Here is a 19,737-nt window from a genome sequence, read left to right as displayed (position 1 = left end):
CATGATTAATGTTCTGTGCTGAAATTATTCCTTTTCCTTCTGTTTTGTTGGAAGATTGTGAAGGATTCAAAATGAAATATTTATAAAAAAAAGAGAGAAAATACATAACCTGGCACCATGTATGAGATTAAGGGAGCATCTCATTTTGCTTGAGGACATTGTTCATGATATAATAACATGCAGTTTGTTGTTTATTTGCTCCCTTCCATGTAAATAGACACACAGGTTAGTATTACGATGGATGTGGAGAGTCAGGATTTGGATATGAATTAAATTCTTCTTGCAAACATTATAAGCTCAAACTATAAATGGTACCTCAAGGCCAAGAAAAGAAAAGTCCATAGTGGTGAAGATCAAAAAATAATTGCTACAGTGTACTGTATTAAGGGCCTTCATTGTATCTAACACTTTAATTTGGAGCATACAGTATAAAAACATTAATAATAGAATTAATTGAATTATTAATGCAAGATATCCTGTCTGTCTGAGTGCTGTTGAGACCACTGAACTACTGCAAATACATGAATGAATTGGACAGTTCCGGGGCCACAAGGCCATTTCTGTACATGAAGTTCCATTTGAAGCTTTAAGAATCTAATGTGCACTAATAAGAGAACAAGTCGTGTGCACTTAGTGTCCATGTAATACTGCATTTCTATGAAAGGAGAAAGGGCAATATAAAAAATGTGTAAGTCAAATTTATAACTGTCAGAGGAATGGCTGCTCTATGCGATTTTAGCCCAGTGAATTGTAAATATTAGACAATTCAGCACTTCATGGTTTACTTCCAGTTTTAACCTTTACTGACAGGAAGAAGCAGGCTAAAGTTATGAGAACTTTCCAGTCTTTGAAAAAAAAGGAAATAAATGTACTGTTGATGGGGGCATACAGTTTCTGAGGCCTATACTACAAAGCAAGTTCAACACTCCGCTTCGATAAACATAATGGAGGTTGTCAACTCGGAGAGTCAACCCAGGGTCTAGCTACAATATGAGCGTGTTAACATAAAAAGGTATTGTTTGCAGCATGTGACGAACAAAGAAGACAATATATACTGTATCTAACAGAATATAATATCTAGCTGCCAAGTGCTTGAAGGACAGCTATTAAAAAATCGCAGACTGTTTAAATGAGAAAATGTTACCGCCAGGGCACACGAGATCTGACCTTGCAATTATATTTTAGTATTCAATAAAAATATTCTGTTGCTTGGATGTTCCTATTAAATATAATGGAAAATAATGCAATAGAATATCTTTGAAACTCTTTATTCATCCCCATGGGGAAAAACGTCTCTGAAAATGTTTGCCTAATTTCTTTGAGTTTTGTAGACGTGGGCTTGGGCGAAAATCAAAAACCTAACAAAAACATAATTCACAGAGGTAGGAGGGCCTACGCGACACCAAAAGCATATGTAGCAAAGCAGCCTGGGACTGTTAGGACTCCAATGTCTAAAGAAATATATCTGAAAAAAACTATATATATTTATTTTTATTCTCCAAAAATATATATGAAAAAAACAGTGGAGTAAAATATGAAAAACATACTCTAAAAAAATAAAATAACATCTGTGCAGTAATGCAGGCCCTATTACGTTACATAACATTTTATTTAAAAAAACAATACTTAAGACATGCCCACAGGATCATTTGAGGGTTAAGTATGTTGCCCAAAGACACTCAGACATGTTGACTGCAGATGACGGGAATCGAACCGTTGAACCTCTGATTGGATATCACCCAACTGTCCCTTATGGCACATCATTTGATACCTTCTGTGCTTCTAACAAAGCCGGATGTTATTTAATGTATCACTGAAAGGGAATAACTAATGACATTGAGTGTAATCAAATAGAACTGTTTTAAATAAAAAGTGACCTATTTGAGTTTTACTTCAAAGAACAAAGGTCTTCTAAAGGGATGTGTTCCACTGATGACATACTACAGTCAGATATAATGGATGTAACTAGCTGCCTTCATGCTCCAGTCCAAGGGCAGAGGCTGTAGCTACAATTTATTTTGGTTCTGGATATCTATCAAACCAATTAGTCATGGATTAGCATTCAATGTTGCTAATTATGATGCTAATTGGAGGGGAATACACTGCAGACGCAGAAGGAAGGCATAGGCTGTGACTTGAATACTGACTTGCCATTATCTTTAGTCCATCACTTTTTTGTCTCTTTCTTGCTCTCATTATTTTTCTCGATAATTTACTTAATTTACAGAAATAATGATGTGCTATTGTGCAAATGTTTGTTATAGTCCATGTCAATCCATGTCAATCTATTGATGATGATGTTGGTGATGTGTGCAACTCGATTTTGACAGGATAACAACTGGTGACTTCTAGAATTGTGTGAGTAACATTCTGTTTTTAGACTTCTCTGTTTCAGTGTGTGTACTCTGTATAAATGCTCTGTAGTTGATCTGACTGAAATTGTGATTTTAAATCTGAAAACCGCAACGGTATCTGTCAGGCAGAAACTTGGGACAAGTAATTTGACTGAAACCTTAAAAATTAATTAACTGACTGCTAGGGTTAACTTTGATTTAAACATTTGTAGAATACTAAGAACTTTATTGAGTAGGTGTAACTGCATTAAGGGTTAAACTCATAACTTTATAACTTAGGGTTTAATGTAATTGGAAAACCATTGTGACACTGAAAATACAATAACAACTCAGGAGGGAGCCAGTCTAGATTTCCTTTTGAGGGCCACCAGCTGCAGAGAGTTAACTAATTAAAGGGGCGTGGCCCCACAGCTGTGAGAACTCAGCAATCAGGTTTCCATTTTGGGCAGCACTTTCCTGGAGCGTGAGCTTCAGAGTCAGACAGACGAAGACATTAGAGTCCTGTTGGAGTCACGAGGGAGGCAAATCCTACTTTGATTGAGCGAAGTATCTCTAGTATTTTTATTTTATTTGGTTTTTTTTAGCCCCTCATGCTATAATCATGTGTATTTTCTCCACTCTTGTTTTCGTATGTGTCTTCCCGCAATTATCACTGGCCCCGTGTATCTCCTAATCGATATAACCGCCCAGCTCTCGTCTATCCCACATGCTCCACTCAGCGCCATATAGAGAGAAGAGTTACGACAGCGGAGGACCAAAATGCTTGATCGTCACTTGGTTCAGGGAGACTCAATAGTTCCCCGGAAGTTCGTAGCGGGCCATTTGAATCCCGATTTGAATGCATTAACACCAGGATAGAAATGCAATTTTTGGTAATTAGTGGTCAATAAAGGTTTTGATTTGCAATATTTATACAACATATCGATACAGTATGTGTATGTAGTTACATCAATGTATTTTTTTTTTTTAAAGTAACATTTTCTAATATTTGAGGATTAAGATCAAATAAGAAGTACTTTATTGGTACCAATTGGGGAAATGTTTACGCTGCAGCAGCAAAAGACAAGGAATTGTACATTAGACAGTTAAAAGACTATAATTAAACAATCAAAAATGTAAACATCTTAAATAGAAATAAAATAGCATTACAAAAAGTAGAAAAATATGCATAGTGTGAAGAGCTATCTTTGGTTAAAGAGCCTGTTGGTTATTGCTTAGAATTCTTTAAAACAAATATTATCTTCTTAAACCTGTATGATAGTCAGGAGCATCACATCCTAATGTGTATTGATATATTTAGAGAGGGAGGGGATGGGAAGGAAGGTTTCAAAATTCTGATTAGATACATTTCTACCATTTCTTTAATTCATGGTGGTTTCAGTAATCCCCTGGTAAATGAGGACACAAGTAATCTAAAGTAGCTACTAATGTAATCTTTATGACTTTCAGAAAGGACAGGAAACCAACAGGTGCCTAGGCCTGTCACGATAAATAATTTTGTTGGACGATAAATGTTCCTGGAAATTATTGCGATAAACGATAATATTGTCGGCACCATTGTAAGACCATTTTAGACCACTGACATACTGATAATATATCATAATAATTCTAGTACATCCTTTCAAACAGAACTTTTTATTGAACATTCAACATTGCAAATGAAATGTGAAATAATATTAAAATATACAAATGATATATAATAAATAAAACAAATAAATTAAATTATAATAAATTAATTAAATCACACACAACCAAAACAATAAATTAAATAGACTCAGGCTGGAAAACAGAGCTCTCAATCCATCTATCTATCCATCTCTATATAGATGGATAGATAAATATATATAAATATATATATATAAATAAATCAATATGAGCACACATTGTCTCACAAGCAAAAAAAATCTCCTTAAAACAACAGTCATGTGTACAGTCCACTGTCCATACAAAGGCCCAGATGCCTCAACAGGCCATATCCAAATCTGTTTTTCGAAGTTTTCGAGCAAGGAACACCAACATGTTTGCATTGCCGGGCAAATGCATCTTTGATTGTAAACTGTCGGGAAGGTGGGGGCTCTCCATCTCCAGCTGCCGTGTTTGCTACCATCTGGGAAAACGGAATGGAGTGGTTGTGTTTTAGGTGTAGTTTAAAATGCGTGGTATTGCCTGCTTTTGTCGCTACCTTTTTTAAACAAATGCGACACACCGCCCGGCTCACTCAAGTCCGTAGGTTGGCCTCGTTGATTTGGCTTGAATCCAAAATACTGCCACACCGGAGAATCGAGATGTGTAGGTTTTGTAACCAATTCCATTTCATTTTAAATTCCCCGCGAGTAAGTCACACGTTGTCTCCCGCTTGTCGCTATATTATTAATTTGCCTGCTACGCTGCTGTACGTGCACACAGTGTCCTGACCTGGCTGTGTGTCAGCCCCGCCCCTCACAGCGCGCATGGACGGCAGCCACAGCTCGTCTGGCAGCCACAGCGCTCCTAGCTAAAATGCTGGTCACATCCTTATGTAAACAAACACGCATGTAAACGGCAATTTATCGAGCTCAGAAAAGTTATCGAGTCCATTTTTATTTATCGTACGAAAAGTCAATTTATCGATTATCGCGACAGGCCTACAGGTGCCTATCAATGATTGTCAACTGACTCAAAGCACTAGCAGCAGCATGATGTTGATGTTAAATGTGTTGTTTTAGGAACATCCATTGTAAATAAATGGAATTCAATAAACACTGAATAGCATATCATGCAGTTTGTCTGTGCCTTTTCCTCTGTGTTGTCCTGGTATAGTCTCCCCCATGGTTTGCTGTGCTGCCTGGGGATGCTCCAAGCGCTCAGAGAAAGGAATACACATGTAAAGTTTCCCCACTGACACAGAGAGGAGGAAAGAATGGCTGGCTCAAGTCAGCAGGAGCAATTTAACCATCACAAAAGACAACAACAGCAACAACATATGTGAGGTAATCATATTTTTCACAAAACGAAGACCACACCATTGGGAAGCTTAACGTCTGTTTAATAAAAATAAGGAACAGGGAGAGGCTTGCAAAGCTCTGGGAGTTGAGACTCAGGCTCAGGGTGAGGGTCTCATTGCAGGTCTTCAGGCTCCGTTGAATCCATCTGGGGTTCTTGTGCTGAGAGAGGGAGACAGGAGAAAGGGTTAAATACATCTAGCAACCTATAGGATGGGAAATTGCTGACCTATTTGAAACTTACCTGGTGTTTTCACTCTCACTTAAGTCCCTCTCCATTTGCCATCAATCCAAAATCAGCTGAGCTGCAACATAATACAGACAGGTAATAATCAACAGAATCACAAGGACATCATATGGCTCTGCTAAAAACACTCACCCATAAGTTAAGTTTTTGTTTACTGTTTGGAAGTCTCAAATATGCACTCTAAATCCATATCAATAGCGATGTATCACACAAATAGCTCTCTTCCTTATTATTGTGTAACGTGAACTATATTATAATAGCTTGAACTCTAAAATGGATATCCTCATTTCACCATCTCCACCCACTACAATCACACGCCCCAATGTTATATTTAACTCCCTCCACCCCGGATAAAAGCACTATAAGAAGCCCCTTTTCTCTAATTCCACAAAGTTGGGTTGAAATAACATTAGGAGAAGGGATTAATAGGCTGTTTGTGGTTAACGTGTGTTGCTAACGTTATCTGGAATCCTAGCCTAATCGTTTATCTGTAAACGTTCCCTAAATCAGTAGATTTAGGGATAATCTTCCCGGAATCCACTAACATCCTTTAATACACATGTTAATTTGACTCAGATGTGCTGATAATATCCGCAATATAAATCTTTAAACGTCTTCTTACCTTTAAAAGTCCAACACGAACGGTCTATTATGCTGCAACTCTACTGCGCTGCTAGCCGCAGATAGCCCCGCAAGTCAGCGGCAAGCTAACTTCCGGGGAACTATTGACAGCTCCACGATCCGCCATTGCTGTAAAACAACTGGTCCATTGGAGTGAACGGAGATGTCGTAACTCTTCTATCTATATGGCGCTGGCTCCACTTCGATCCAACATCTCATTTCAGGGGGCCTGTGGAACTAACAGTCAGCTGTTCCTAAGGCTGACTTCTTCTCTGGCTACGCTTCCCTGCAGTCTCTGGATTTCTTTGCTGGTTTAAAAGGTACTTCTGTGTTGAGATCGCGTCTAAATGTGTTTTGGGGGAAATGTCCGGGCTGAAAAGTAACCAGTAAGGTAATAGCCTTTCAGTTCCCCCCAACAATTTGTATTGAAATAAATCAACATGGAACTAGTAATCACTAACTTTGTTTCCTCCGGCCCCTTATCGGAGAACACCCAGCTAGTAACTTAGCAACCAAGCTTCAGTTAGCGGCAGTCAGAAACTCAGGTATCTTCGAATCTACTTACAAATAAATATGGGGAAGTGTAAGTTCAACCGTATTTGGTTGGAAAACATCGAAGTTAGTGCTTGGTTGAAACCAGTGGAGGGGAACGTGTTTGAAGCCCGCTGCAGCTTTTGCAAAAGAAATTAGCGTTTGTTTTGCTAATGTAGCGTTAGCTAGTGCAGCAGCTCCCGCAACAACACCGGGGGACCTCCGGGCGACGTTTGGGTCTACGTCAACCCTAAAAGCGGAGGTGCTAAATACCGTAGCTAAACACCAATCATGCAACAGCAACGATGAAATAGTGTAGCCAAGGCAGCAGAGCTCTGAATATAGCTCTTGTTACACACACAATACGATTATTCATTGACTTTCAAAACATCCACTTATTGAACTTTAAAAAAAAAAAAAATTTGAACAGTATATTTTTAACTGTTGATTACCCTGAACGTATAATTCAACTGAAAAACCAATACAAAAATAAATTATACATTTAAATAAATAATATCAAAATATTAAATACCAATAAACAAGATCAACAAATATTTTGGAGCGCACTTCCACAAGCTACTAAACATATATAAATAAGATAAATAAAAATTAATTACTAAAATTAATTAGATCAAATATGTTGTAGTGCACTGTCACAACCTAGCAAAGCAAAATTCAGTTTATTCCAACTATGTTGTTTTCGTAATTGTGGCAGGCCAAAATCGTAATTGCGATTCAAATACGATTAACTGCACAGCCCTAACACACACACACACACACACACACACACACACACACACACACACACACACACACACACACACACACACACACACACACACACACACACACACACACACACACACACACACACACACACACACACACACACACACACACACACACACACACACACACACTTTTTGTCTAACACGCCAACACAGTTCTGAGTACTGTTAAGGTGTTATGTTCAGTCATTGTTCTTATGTTGAACATGAATACATTTACTTTGTTAGTAATTATGGGACGTATTTCTTCTTTCATAGCAATTTTCCTTCATACTTTCTTGCCATGAAATAGGTCTTAAATTCTATTCAAAGTGGTCTTAAAAAGGTCTTAAAAAGTCTTACATTTGAGTAGGCGAAACCTGCAGGAACCCTGGTTAACACACTTTGGCGGCTATCCTAGTTCGCGTTAGTTCAGCTTGCTAAGCTAATGTTAGCTGATGTCGGTATGCTGGGCTGGTGTAATACGTAGGCTACTATTAATCACTTCTTTGTGTGATGTCAATTTGAAAATGAAGAGAAAGTCAACAGACATCTCTTCCTATTTTAAGAAGAAGATGAGTAAAGGAAAGACAGAGCTGGCAGGAGAGCAGCAGCATAGGGCTAGTGAGGAGATGGCCATACATGCTAGAAAGTACATATGGAACTCTGTTTTGTAAAAGTGAAACTAAAACCTAAATACAGTTTTATTAATGTGATTGTGACCTTTTTAATCATTTAAGTATTCTACACACTTTAGGTCTGCAGCTCCTTCAAAATGGAACGAGAATCTATGCAGTTGTTCCTCTTCTGTGTTCTGAGGTTATGAGCCGAACATTAGTCAAGTTTGTTTTCATAATGTTCTGTATGCTAATTTAAAAACAGGGTAACCAGTTTGTTTATAAAGTATAAATATACATTTTCAAAACAAATGGAATACAAGCTATATGTATTGCTCTCACCACAGTGGACTAATCTAAAAAAAATAGAAATATGTCTCGTCACATATTTTCTGTCTAATACTAAAAGGTGGTGTTTTGTATCATTTATAATGTTTTGAATTTGCTATAAAGGTCAATAATAGATGGTGTTTTTGTGTTCAATCAAAGTATGTATTTACCCTTTTATACCCCTTGAGTTTTTGGGTCCTGTTGAAATAAAATAGTCATGTTTTAAAACCTGATTTAATAAAGTCATGTCAATCATCTTTGATCCCAGTGTGACACAAACAGCTTTGTTCAGTCTAAAACAATGTATAACCTAGAGACATAATATAACTTAAGAACATGTTGTGTTGCTGTTGTGTATTGTGTGTGTTGAGAATGCTGAACATTTTGTGCCTTACAATAAAGGAACTTATTTAAATTAAGCTGTATTTGTCTTTTTAAAAGGAAAGAACATGTCAGGGTTGTGGAAAAGTAGGACCCAAATGCAGATTGACTAGGAAGCAGTTTTCAAAAGGAAACAAAAGGCGAGCTTTATTAAACAAAAGCTGAACAAAAACAAGAATCCAAGAACAGAGGCCTGTACTACGAAGCTGGTTCAACCTAACCTGGATATGTTTGAGTTAGCCTGTTGGCCTAATCCAAAACATACGCGCTCTCGCTAAACCTGTACTACGACGCGGGTTATCAAGTGGATTGCTCAAGCCAGCCGTGCCCTATCTAGTTAGGTGCGTGTTCACATGAAAGGGGTGGTATTTGGAGCATTCGACCAATCACAAACATGGAGAAGCGTACTGACAGCGCAGCGTCATACATCCTGAATGAAAAGTCAACTATAATATTAGACATATGAAGAAGTTACACTTTAAACATCCATGACTCAAACACTTTATCCAGGATAAAAGCCACATAGCTGCACCTGCAAGGTGAATACAGCTGGAAAAAGAAAAAGTGTTTGAATGCGTACATTAACAGGTTTATGATATCACTACCCCGTCTAAGACACCAGTGGGTCTGACTTTAATTACATTTGTCTCCAGTGTTTCGTCAACTTAATGTGTTGCTTAAAATAATACTTCTGCATACAGTATGTGACACTGTAAGTGTTGCACGGCCAGATACGGCTCAGCTGACTCAGATAAGGAAATATGATACATTATGATGTGATATGCCGCGGACTGTACTTAATGTTACTCTGATCCGGTTACTTATGTTGTGGCAGATATTTAAGTAAGCTTTCTTAACGCTAATGTTATAATGGTCAGATTGCTCTGAAGATGGGAGGTGATCAGTGGTGTAGTGGTCCCTGGAGAAGTGGGTATACTCTTAGTTTTGCAATTTTTTTTAAGCAGCCCATAGTGCAAAGGATTATCGCCCTGTTTTATAATGACATACTCTATTTAGTTCACCCCAAAAATATTAACCCAGTATAGTTACTCAGTATTACTTACACACAGTGGTGGACAGTAACGAAGTAAATGTAATTCGTTACTGTACTTAAGTACTTTTTTGAAGTATCTGTACTTTACTTAAGTATTTCCATTTTGGGGGACTTTTTACTTTTACTCCACTACATTTCAAAGTAAAATATCTTACTTTTACTCCACTATATTACGGGACATCTGTCGTTCCTTCTCATGAGTGAATTATTTGTTATATAAATAAGCAGAGCGTTCCACAAGGTTTAGGAGTGTGTTTATGGGAATTTTTGACCATTCTTCCAGAAGCGCATTTGTGAGGTAATTTAACCAAGAGATTTTGGACAATTCCATACTCCCAACTTTGAAAACAGTTTGGGAATGGCCCCTTCATGTTCCAACATGACCGTGCACCAGTGCACAAAGCAAGGTCCATAAAGACATGGATGACAGAGTTTGGTGTGGATGAACTTGACTGGCCTGCAGAGAGTCCTGACCTCAAACCAATAGAACACCCTTGGGATGAATTAGGAGCACAGCCTGAGAGCCAGTCTCTTCATCCAACTTCAGTTGCCGCTTCTGGAAGAATGGTCAAATATTTCCATAAACACACTCCTAAACCTGGTGGAAAGCCTTCCCATAAGAGTTGAAGCTGTTATAGATGCAAAGGGTGGACCGACGTCATATGAAACCCTATGGATTAAGAATGGGATGTCACTTAAGTAGGGATGTGCATCTCCATCACTGAGGCCGATGCGATGCGCATCTCGATACGTTGCCACGATACGATACAGTAACGATACCTTTGAAACACCAGGCGATACGATACGATACGATTCACCCCTGTTGCGATACAGTTCGATACGATTTGATTCAACATTATGCGATTCGGGGCGATACGATGCGATTCAACACGATGCAAAAATAATGATACTTCAATATGGTACGACAGAGGATTTTTGTTTTATTCCTGATATGCAGCAAATCATACATTAACAAAAAAGTGCTTTACATATTTGGTACTGCACATCCCATCATGCCGTTTATTTTTTTTACCTTTAAAAGCTCTCCAGAGTACAATTGTATAACACCTCACAGTTAAACAATGTAAGGATGCATTGCTCATGATTAACAATGTGCAAATAACAGCTACCATAGAGCAATGCCCATACAGCTGCCAGCCTGATGTGCTTAACACTCAGAGGCTAACTCACCAGTGAGCAGAAAGCAGTGGTTTCTATCTGAACAATAAAGAAAACAAATAACCTTTCACAAACAGGTATTTCATAACTGCTTACAGTAAGGAAGACATTTAAATTATTATTGGCCGTCACAGGCTGCTGTAAGCTAAACACCTCTCTCTGACAGAACACCTCACTGAGTGATTTAACTCATATGTCTCACTTTCAGGTTTCTCTTTTCAGCCGCAGACCCCATGTCGCCTCTTTATGTGCGTCGCTAAGTTCCTCGTACTACTTGTGTACTTTAAAGCGGCTCGGCATCGTTAACAATTTGCGAGTGATTTTTCAAGTTGACCGTCTGTAGTAATAGTGCCGCGCACATATACCATCAGGACGTTACTGATGGGGTGCGGCTGCGGAGTGATACTGTGTGTATGCAAGTCCGCATCTAGGACGGATCTATGTATCATGGCTGTAGACCTGTTAAGTAATAAAGATACCTCATACAAAGGTCTACGGATACCTTATTACTCTCCATGACCTGCGGTCAACTATATAGCATAAATGGCTATTACACCGTCTTTCTTGAATAATCCGAAGTGTTGCCAAACGTTTGATTTGTAGGTATTTTTCGGTGCGCTGTGTTTCTCTTTCTCCTCAACTTCCGTGTGTGTTGATAACTGAGACTCTCGTTCTCCGTAGTGGCGAAGCAGATATCAAAGATCGTCTCTGCTGAACGTTGACAAGATAAGGGGATTTTATATGAATGAATCGGTTTTTTACCACCGATGCAAAGACGCTACGCAATCGATGCATCGCGAGTTCAACCCAAACTGTAGCCGATGTGCACTCTTTCAACCGGTGCACTCGCATCTTGAACGTTTATGCCGGTGCACCGATGCGAATCGGTGAATCTTAACATCTCTACACTTAAGTTCATATGCACATCAAGGCAGGTGACCCATCTTTTGGCAATATAGTGTATATATATATATATATATATATATATAAATAAATATCACCACAAATATTGAATATCATCATTCAAATAATTCAACAATAAATTCAAAACGATATGTTACAAAACAACAATATATAGTTAACAATGAACAAAAATATATACATTTTACAACATATCCATGAAAACCAAAGTGACTCTCTCAACCCAGTGCTGGGTTTCTAAGTAAGTGCTCATATTACAGTATTTTCCAGACAGACTTACTTTCTGCAGGAGTTTTCACACCGCATTGCCTTGAACGCATAGAAGTGGCAGCACGGTGTCTCTTCAACCAGGTCCTCATATACTTTTGAGGATCAAACATAGAAGTAGGGGGGCCGTTGATATTAATCATCATCAAGTTTGATATGTTTGAGATCAGTAGTACAGCCCTTTTGTCTGAGCTTATATTGTTCATAAAGCTAAAGTTCCTCTCACACTCTGCTGTGCTGACAGGGAATGTCTTCATACAGTTCATGAGTGGTTTTAGGTCCTTGGGCTCACTATTGGGCTCTTCCAGTAGGTCTCGCATCCCATTCAGTGCTTGGTCTGTGCACAAGTGAAATCGCTTGCACAGTTGCTTAACCTGGTCTTCACCATGGCGAATGCTGGGGTTTGATGGCCATTTACTCTGATCAAGGATGCTGAAGTCCTTGATGACCGCATCTTCGAAAGACAAGCGTTGCTCAAGATTGTTCACAAGGCTTTGTAAGAACTGGCCTGGATTGATTGACTTCAGCTTTGCATTTCCTACTAGAGCTATAGAGCGATACTCTCCAGCCTCTTTTGCCTCTAAAGCCTCACAGTATTTTTCACCTGGACTCTCTTTGAAAGACTGTATCACTCTGATTGAGCATTTCAGTAGATGCTCTGCTCTGAGCAGAGTTATAGAATGAGCTTGAAGCTCCAGTGACAGGACACTTAGTTCATGGAGAGTGTCATACATGAGCCCAAGGTCACAGATAAATTCAGGACTTTGAAGACGGTATAATAAACCTCTGTACATTTGTTTCTCTTTGGTGGACCTCATCTCATCGGAAGACGCATTCTTAAAGTGCTGCACAAGACCTCCCAGGGATGTCCACACAGCACGAACAGTACGAAAGCTACTGCCCACCCAGCGTACATCTAAAACTCTGCCAATGCGAAGAAGTTGTGAGCCTACTTCAGCTGCTGCATCTTTGAGTTCACGCTCATTTTTGTTCGACATACTATAAAGTGAATATAGCTTCTGCATAAATATTTTAAAGTGGTTGACACCCGTCACCTCATCAACAGCATTTGACACAGCTAGTTCCAGCCTATGGTTCATACAGTGCAACACAAAGAGCCTTGGGAATCTCGAGGTCAACCTGGTTGCTACTCCTGACTTCTTTCCTAGCATGACACTGGCTCCATCAGACACAAATGTTACCCAGTTTTCAAGAAGCCACTATTCTGTAAAGCCAGCCTTCATTAAACAGGTGAGTAAAGCCTGTTCTATGCCATCTGCTCTCTGATTGTCTAATTCAACTAGATCAAGGAATATGAACTCAGGGCTTGCTCCTTCAATTGACGCTTTTACAGAAACTGTCATGACAGGTTTGTGACTTAAAGAAGAGGCCTCGTCAATAAGGACAGCTAACTTCGTGGATGATGCTATTATGTTACTCACAATTTTGCTCTGCATCTCACTGGCAACATGTTGTATGATTTGTGTTGTACTGTAACGTGAATGAAGTATTGAGCCCATCTTAACACCATTCAGTTCCTGCAGCTCAATGAGGCTCTCATGGTCAGAAAAGGGTCTGTTCTTTTTGGCCAAATGGTAGGCTGTTCGGAACACAGCATCAGTTTCCTTCTTGTAGGACTCAGTCATAACCTCCACTGCATTCTCAATGGCCGATTCTTTTTGTTGTTCTGCCACCTTCACAGCCTGAGAGTGTGCCTTGGACAAAGCATGTTTCCTGATCTTATTTCTCAAGACTGACAGACCTGTTTCTCTACTTCCCTGAGAAGACACTTGAATTTCAAAGTTCATCCATTCTCTTGAGAGTGATACACCTTGCTCCTTGTTGATCCCAATGGAGTTCACACTGCTACAAACCAGACATCCTGTGAAGCATAAACATACAATGTAACTACTGTATCCACAGCTGTATGTGTGCATGGTCTATTTTTCCCATATACATAAAAGGACACACACACACACACGCACACAATATTAATGTGTGTCCACTGTTTCAGAAGCTACCTAAACTAACAAGATACCTAAACTTACCAAGTTTTTTGTTTTTGGATCCCAACCAGCGGTTCTTGGATTTAAAATCCTCTTTTTGATTGACAGTCCACAGGTCAGGCCAGTCATTATTGATGTCTAAGGGAAGAACAACAAAAGTGATTGAATTATAGGCTATAAAAGGGGAACAATGACCATAACCTATTCAAAAGTGTAAAGTCGTCACCTTCATAATCTGCATTATTAGATTTTTCATTTTAGCCCCCAAATAGTCAAATAGTCAATTACACAGGGCCTAGCTGTAGCTTTATCCATGGCTGTGTCAATACAAAGTGTGAAAACTCTTCTAAGAAAAGGCGTTATGACGTGACTCAATGTTGCACACAAATTAGACCTAAACACAGACAAACCTTGTGCCCTTTTCAACCAGGTCCTTGGTAAACAACAGCACGTTTCCTTTCGTGAGGAAGACGCACTTTTAAACTTTTACCGTCATATAAGTCTTTTACTTCCTACCGCATCCTGCCTTCAAAATAAAAGTACCCGTTTTCATAATGTATCCAAATTCGTGGATTCCACGTAGCGTCGCTATGCCCGAATCTGGCTGTGCGTCGCACAAGGTCAAAATGCCCTTGCTATTTTTAAGCTGTTGGCTGAAACAACAGTCGCCAAAGTAACACAGATATAAGACTTTATTCAATCCTAAAAGAGGTAGATCGGCGGGATAAATGGCTGTCTTTAATTAGAAGAGACCACTGGCAGCCAACATCTACCCTCAGATTGTGCAGTCTCCTATAAATTAGCACTAGCTACATTTGACCTCAAATTATGTAGCTGCTAGTGCTAGCTAGCTAATTTTTTATCTCCATTTGACAGGAAAACGCTGACAATCCAAAACACTAATCTTCAGTTGCCACAGCTAATGTTACAATTAAGCAGATAGCTGTGTCACGTCACCAAACACACGATGATCTTAGCATTATGTTAGCTAACGTTAGCTAAGCGCTAACGTTCTTCAGATTGCGTGGTACCTAGCTATGCTCTTGAAAAGCCTTCAGGCTATCTCTGGCGTATGGGGATGGATTTTGTGTACAAGATAAATGTAAATGTCAGGAAAATAAAGTTGGGGCAGACACTTAGCATAAGGGACACAATAAAGTTCAGAGTAATAAATATGGATTGCAGCAAATAATGGATGTATTTTCCAAATGTCTGTCTGTCTCACTAAGGTGTGCTGTGCTCATTGCCATGAAGCTATAATAGCTAACTAGCGCCACTAGAATCAGAAATACTAAATTTAAAAGTTGAAACCAACTATTAACGAAAATAATGCTATTACTACTTTTATGTTAGTATATATGACTACCTAGCTACGATTTGTTACAAAAATCTTAAAATATAGAAGTGAGACCCACCGTTATTGTCGTCTTCATCTCCTTCCCTGTCAGCATCCTCTTCAACGGATGAGGGGGACGGAGGGAGCGCAGGTGTTGGGCTGATGTCAGGGCTGATGATAACAGGGCTATCAGCTAACAGCTCCGGTGTTCTAGCCTCACTATCTGTAGCTGAGCTGCTGGCCGATGTAGTTCCACAAGGACGTTTATAGTAAAAGGAAATTTTAGTCTGAATGGCTCGCTTCATTTTAACAGTTCATACAATTTTTGTAATGGCAAATAGTTGAAAGTAAATTAACATTTGTCTATATGCAGTTTTTTTCCCTTATTAAGACCCGCCCTACTCTGCCTCTGATTGGTTTTTCATCAGTTCTCGCGCTGAAAACCTGACCAATCTAACCAGCGAAGGCATAGAGTTAGCCAATATGAGGCAGAGTAGGTTTGTGTCATGAGTCTTCACAGTACTATGAAATGACATCCAGCCACTACTAAATAATGCGCACCAGCGGTGATTGAGAAGTGGGTATACGCCATGGTGTCTGAAAAATAAGTGGGTATACGCCGTATACCTGCGTATACCCTGGACTACACCATTGGAGGTGATATTCTATTAATGTTCACGTTCACACAGTCGGTGATTTTTGCCGGCCGTCTTTCCTGCAACGGTAGCTTTTCTGTATTTCCTTTCTCCTGTAATATGACTTGATCTCTTTAAACTCCGCATGCTGAGCTCTGATTGGTCAGCAGGCAGTGCTTTCACTGAGTTGAGCTCTTAGCCTGCAACCTAACCTGCTCCGGGGCAGGTTAGCCGCACAGCAGAAGTTACCATGGAGATCTAGCCTGCTAAAAAGAGAACCAGCTTCGTAGGACCGGAAACCCCGAGTTTTCCCTGAAGTTAGCCGGCTAAGCGAAAATCCTGCTTCGTAGTATACCCCCCTGGTGCGAGGTAGCATCCAAACAAAGGTGACTGTGACCAACACGAAGGGGGACATGAACGACAAATAATGAACCAACACTGAACACAGGAAGAGACAAGAGTAAATACAGGGAGGGGTAATCACGAGACGAGAAACAGCCGGGAAGGGGAGGAGAAACACAAGGTGAGCAAAATCAGACGATTAGACACACCAGGGAAACTAACGACAGGGAGGACAGAACAGCAAAATAACCCCAAAACTAGACACACAAAAACTCAAACCCTGACAGAAAAACTAGCATATATAAAAAACAAAACAATAAATCACCAACACATGTATACATAACACAAAAAAAGGTTATTTTAAATGTTGTTTGAAGTAAAATGTTAACTATCCGTATTATATTCACTTCAGATGAATAGTATCAGAAAATGTAAAATAAGAAACCAAAGTATATCAGTAGGTCAGGGGTGCCCAACCTTTTTTGAACCGAGAGCTACTTTTAAAGTTGCCAGTCTGCCGAGATCTACCTGTCCAAATAGAAAGTCGTAGCCATTACTGACAGCCTACTACCAGGTAAATACACACTTCTACTTGTATAAAACAGACCTTCGTACGATGAATACTTCATAAAATACTGCAGATCCTTTATCTTACCTCTTTCTAATCTACACACATACAAGTATTTAACTGAAGCTACACAACAGTGTTGTTGATACAGAGTTGGAGTTTATTCACACGTCACATACTACAGTGGGTAATGTGTTCAAGAAACATTGAACAGTGCTGCCACATATGACACAGGAAAAAAAGAAAAGACTCTGAACCCTTTCTTTGCCATTATATAAAAATAGTGTTGCTACAAAAGTATAAATTAGGCTTACTAATAAGACAACTCAGATCTGAAGCTACACAGGAATCTGCTGCCAAAGTGCAATAAAAAAGACAAAATTAATAGAATCAAACCCTTTTTTTGTTGCATTTTATTAGAGTATAAAAAGAAATGCCTTTAAAATAGGATGCAAGCAACACTAGTTTCTTAACCTGAATTGATAGTAGACTATAATCAATTTAAACAGAACAGATCTTAATGTTTGAATTCTTATACTATTTTGTCCAATAATTATAATGAATAAGTTCAAACAAACTAAAACTTACAGCTGATTAATAACGGTATCTAACTTGAGTTTTTATTATATCAAAAACCTGTTGAAATGCTACTGTTATTTTTACTGTCCCCCAAAAGCACGTCGGCAGCCTCCATGCTTCTTTCACAACTTAGCCGTCTTTGAAAGACTTCATGTGTTTCGCAAGAACGTGACTGACACGATAAGATGCTATGGTAGCAGCCTTGCTCTTGTTGTTGGGCCTGGTGAAAATGGACTGCTGTGCATTTTGCTGTCCTTTCAGGCCCCTCGCCTTTTGGGAACGTAGGGCAGAATTAGGAGGGAATTCCGTCTCGTAGCGTGTGTGCACTTTTTTGAAATGCCGCTCCTAAATTACCCTTATTCGATAAAGCCACGCTCGCATTGCAGATGAGACAGATGGACTTTGGAATATATACAAAAATAATCATCCTCCCACTCGGAGTGAAAATGATATATTTTGGGCTTTTTTGCTTCTGCCATACTTGCGGTCTTGTGTGTGTGCGGGCTGTCACTCCTGTTGACACGGACAACGTCAGCGAGCTAGTTTGGACTGCCCACCAGCCCTGCCCCGACACATGGGGTCACGCCGGCCAATCACAAAGCTTTGATGCGTTCAAGTGCATTATTCTGGCACAGGAAGATTATGTTAGAGGACATTAACGATAAAACAGAATATTGTTGTTCTATTTTTAGACACATCTCGCGATCTACTGGGAATCTCCCCGCGATCGAACGGTCACGATTTTCAGTGGCCCCATTTGGCCACCCCTATGAAAAATGTCTGGAGGCGCCAATGCTGTAAACCCGCCCCACACATCCGATCACTTCTTCATTTCATTCTCTCTACCCCTTTCCAAACATAACGAACTAATCTCTTCTAATTCTGCACCTGTCCCCCGTAACCTCCGTTCCCTCTCCCCCTCTACCTTTGCCTCATCTGTGCTCTCAGCCCTCCCTTCCTCTGACTCGTTCCAACTCCTGCCTCCAAACTCTGCTGCAGAAACCCTCCTGTCTACTCTCTCATCCTCTCTGGACTCTCTCTGTCCTCTCACATCTCGGCCGGCTCGTCAGTCCCCCCCTGCTCCCTGGCTAAATGACGCACTGCGTGCTAATAGAACCATCCTTCGGGCAGCAGAGCGGAAATGGTGGAAATCCAAACACCATGACGACCTCCTAACCTATCAGGCTCTCCTCTCCTCTTTCTCTGCTTCGATCTCTCAGCCAAAAAGCACTTTCTTTCAAGATAAGATCCAATCTTCCTATTCCAATCCCATAAAACTATTTTCTATCTTCTCCACCCTCTTGGACCCCCCCAAAGCCCCTTCCCCCTCCTCCCTTCTGTCAAGCGACTTTGTTAACCACTTTGAAAAAAAGGTTGATGATATTCGCTCTTCTTTTTCTGACTCACCTTTACTCACCGCTGGGTCACCAGACCCACCTTTTACCCACACACTGACCTCCTTCTTCCCTCTCTCTCCAAGTAAGGTTCTTACCCTCATTACTTCTGCCCGTCCTACCACCTGTCCTCTGGACCCTATCCCTTCAAACCTCCTTCAAACTATCGCTCCTGATATTCTACCGTTTCTCACCCATTTCATCAACACTTCTCTAACTTCTGGTCACTTTCCAAACAGTCTCAAGGAGGCAAGAGTAAACCCTCTCCTAAAGAAACCCACTCTCAACCCGTCTGATGTTATAAACTACAGGCCTGTCTCTCTCCTCCCGTTCCTGTCTGAAACACTTGAACGCGCTGTCTTTAAACAACTCTCCTGTTATCTCCATCAGAACAACCTTCTGGATCCGCACCAGTCTGGTTTCAAGGCAGGTCACTCAACAGAAACTGCCCTCCTTGCTGTCACTGAGGAACTGTACACGGCTAAAGCAGCCTCCCTCTCCTCTGTCATCATCCTTTTGGACCTGTCTGCTGCATTCGACACGGTGAATCATCAGATCCTCCTTTTCACTCTCCAAGAACTTGGAGTTTCAGGCTCTGCACTTTCCCTCCTCACCTCATACCTCAAA

General features: G+C 40.0%; 2 protein-coding genes and 1 long non-coding RNA gene across 3 annotated transcripts in view; all 3 read right to left on the bottom strand.

Annotated features, from left to right (window-relative positions):
• Window positions 1–19,737, bottom strand: part of LOC307019244 (cadherin-18-like) — a 323,849-nt gene that overhangs the window by 251,207 nt on the left and 52,905 nt on the right. The window lies entirely within an intron of this gene.
• LOC307019249 lies at window positions 5,363–6,574 on the bottom strand. The gene is made up of 3 exons (XR_013802614.1): window positions 6,205–6,574; window positions 5,580–5,640; window positions 5,363–5,497 (listed from the first exon to the last, which is right to left on the bottom strand). It is a non-coding gene; the product is annotated as an uncharacterized lncRNA (long non-coding RNA).
• On the bottom strand, window positions 12,630–16,117 carry LOC307019247 (E3 SUMO-protein ligase KIAA1586-like). The gene is made up of 3 exons (XM_079649982.1): window positions 15,672–16,117; window positions 14,299–14,394; window positions 12,630–14,132 (listed from the first exon to the last, which is right to left on the bottom strand). The coding sequence occupies exons 1-3, from the start codon at window positions 15,895–15,897 to the stop codon at window positions 13,471–13,473; spliced, it is 984 nt and encodes a 327-aa protein (XP_079506108.1). The 5' UTR covers window positions 15,898–16,117; the 3' UTR covers window positions 12,630–13,470.

Source organism: Notothenia rossii (assembly GCF_949606895.1).
Source record: "Notothenia rossii genome assembly, chromosome: 9".
In the NCBI taxonomy this organism is placed as follows: domain Eukaryota; kingdom Metazoa; phylum Chordata; class Actinopteri; order Perciformes; family Nototheniidae; genus Notothenia; species Notothenia rossii.
This window is presented reverse-complemented; position numbering and strand designations above follow the sequence as displayed.

Bases quoted from the DNA above. Each gene is read 5' to 3' on its own strand.
- LOC307019247 (XM_079649982.1), bottom strand. From the start codon at position 15,897: ATGAAGCGAGCCATTCAGACTAAAATTTCCTTTTACTATAAACGTCCT. The intron at 14,395-15,671 runs GTGGGTCTCACT...TTCTTCCCTTAG, and splicing joins AGATGAAGACGACAATAACG to ACATCAATAATGACTGGCCT. The intron at 14,133-14,298 runs GTAAGTTTAGGT...TATGCTTCACAG, and splicing joins ATCCAAAAACAAAAAACTTG to GATGTCTGGTTTGTAGCAGT.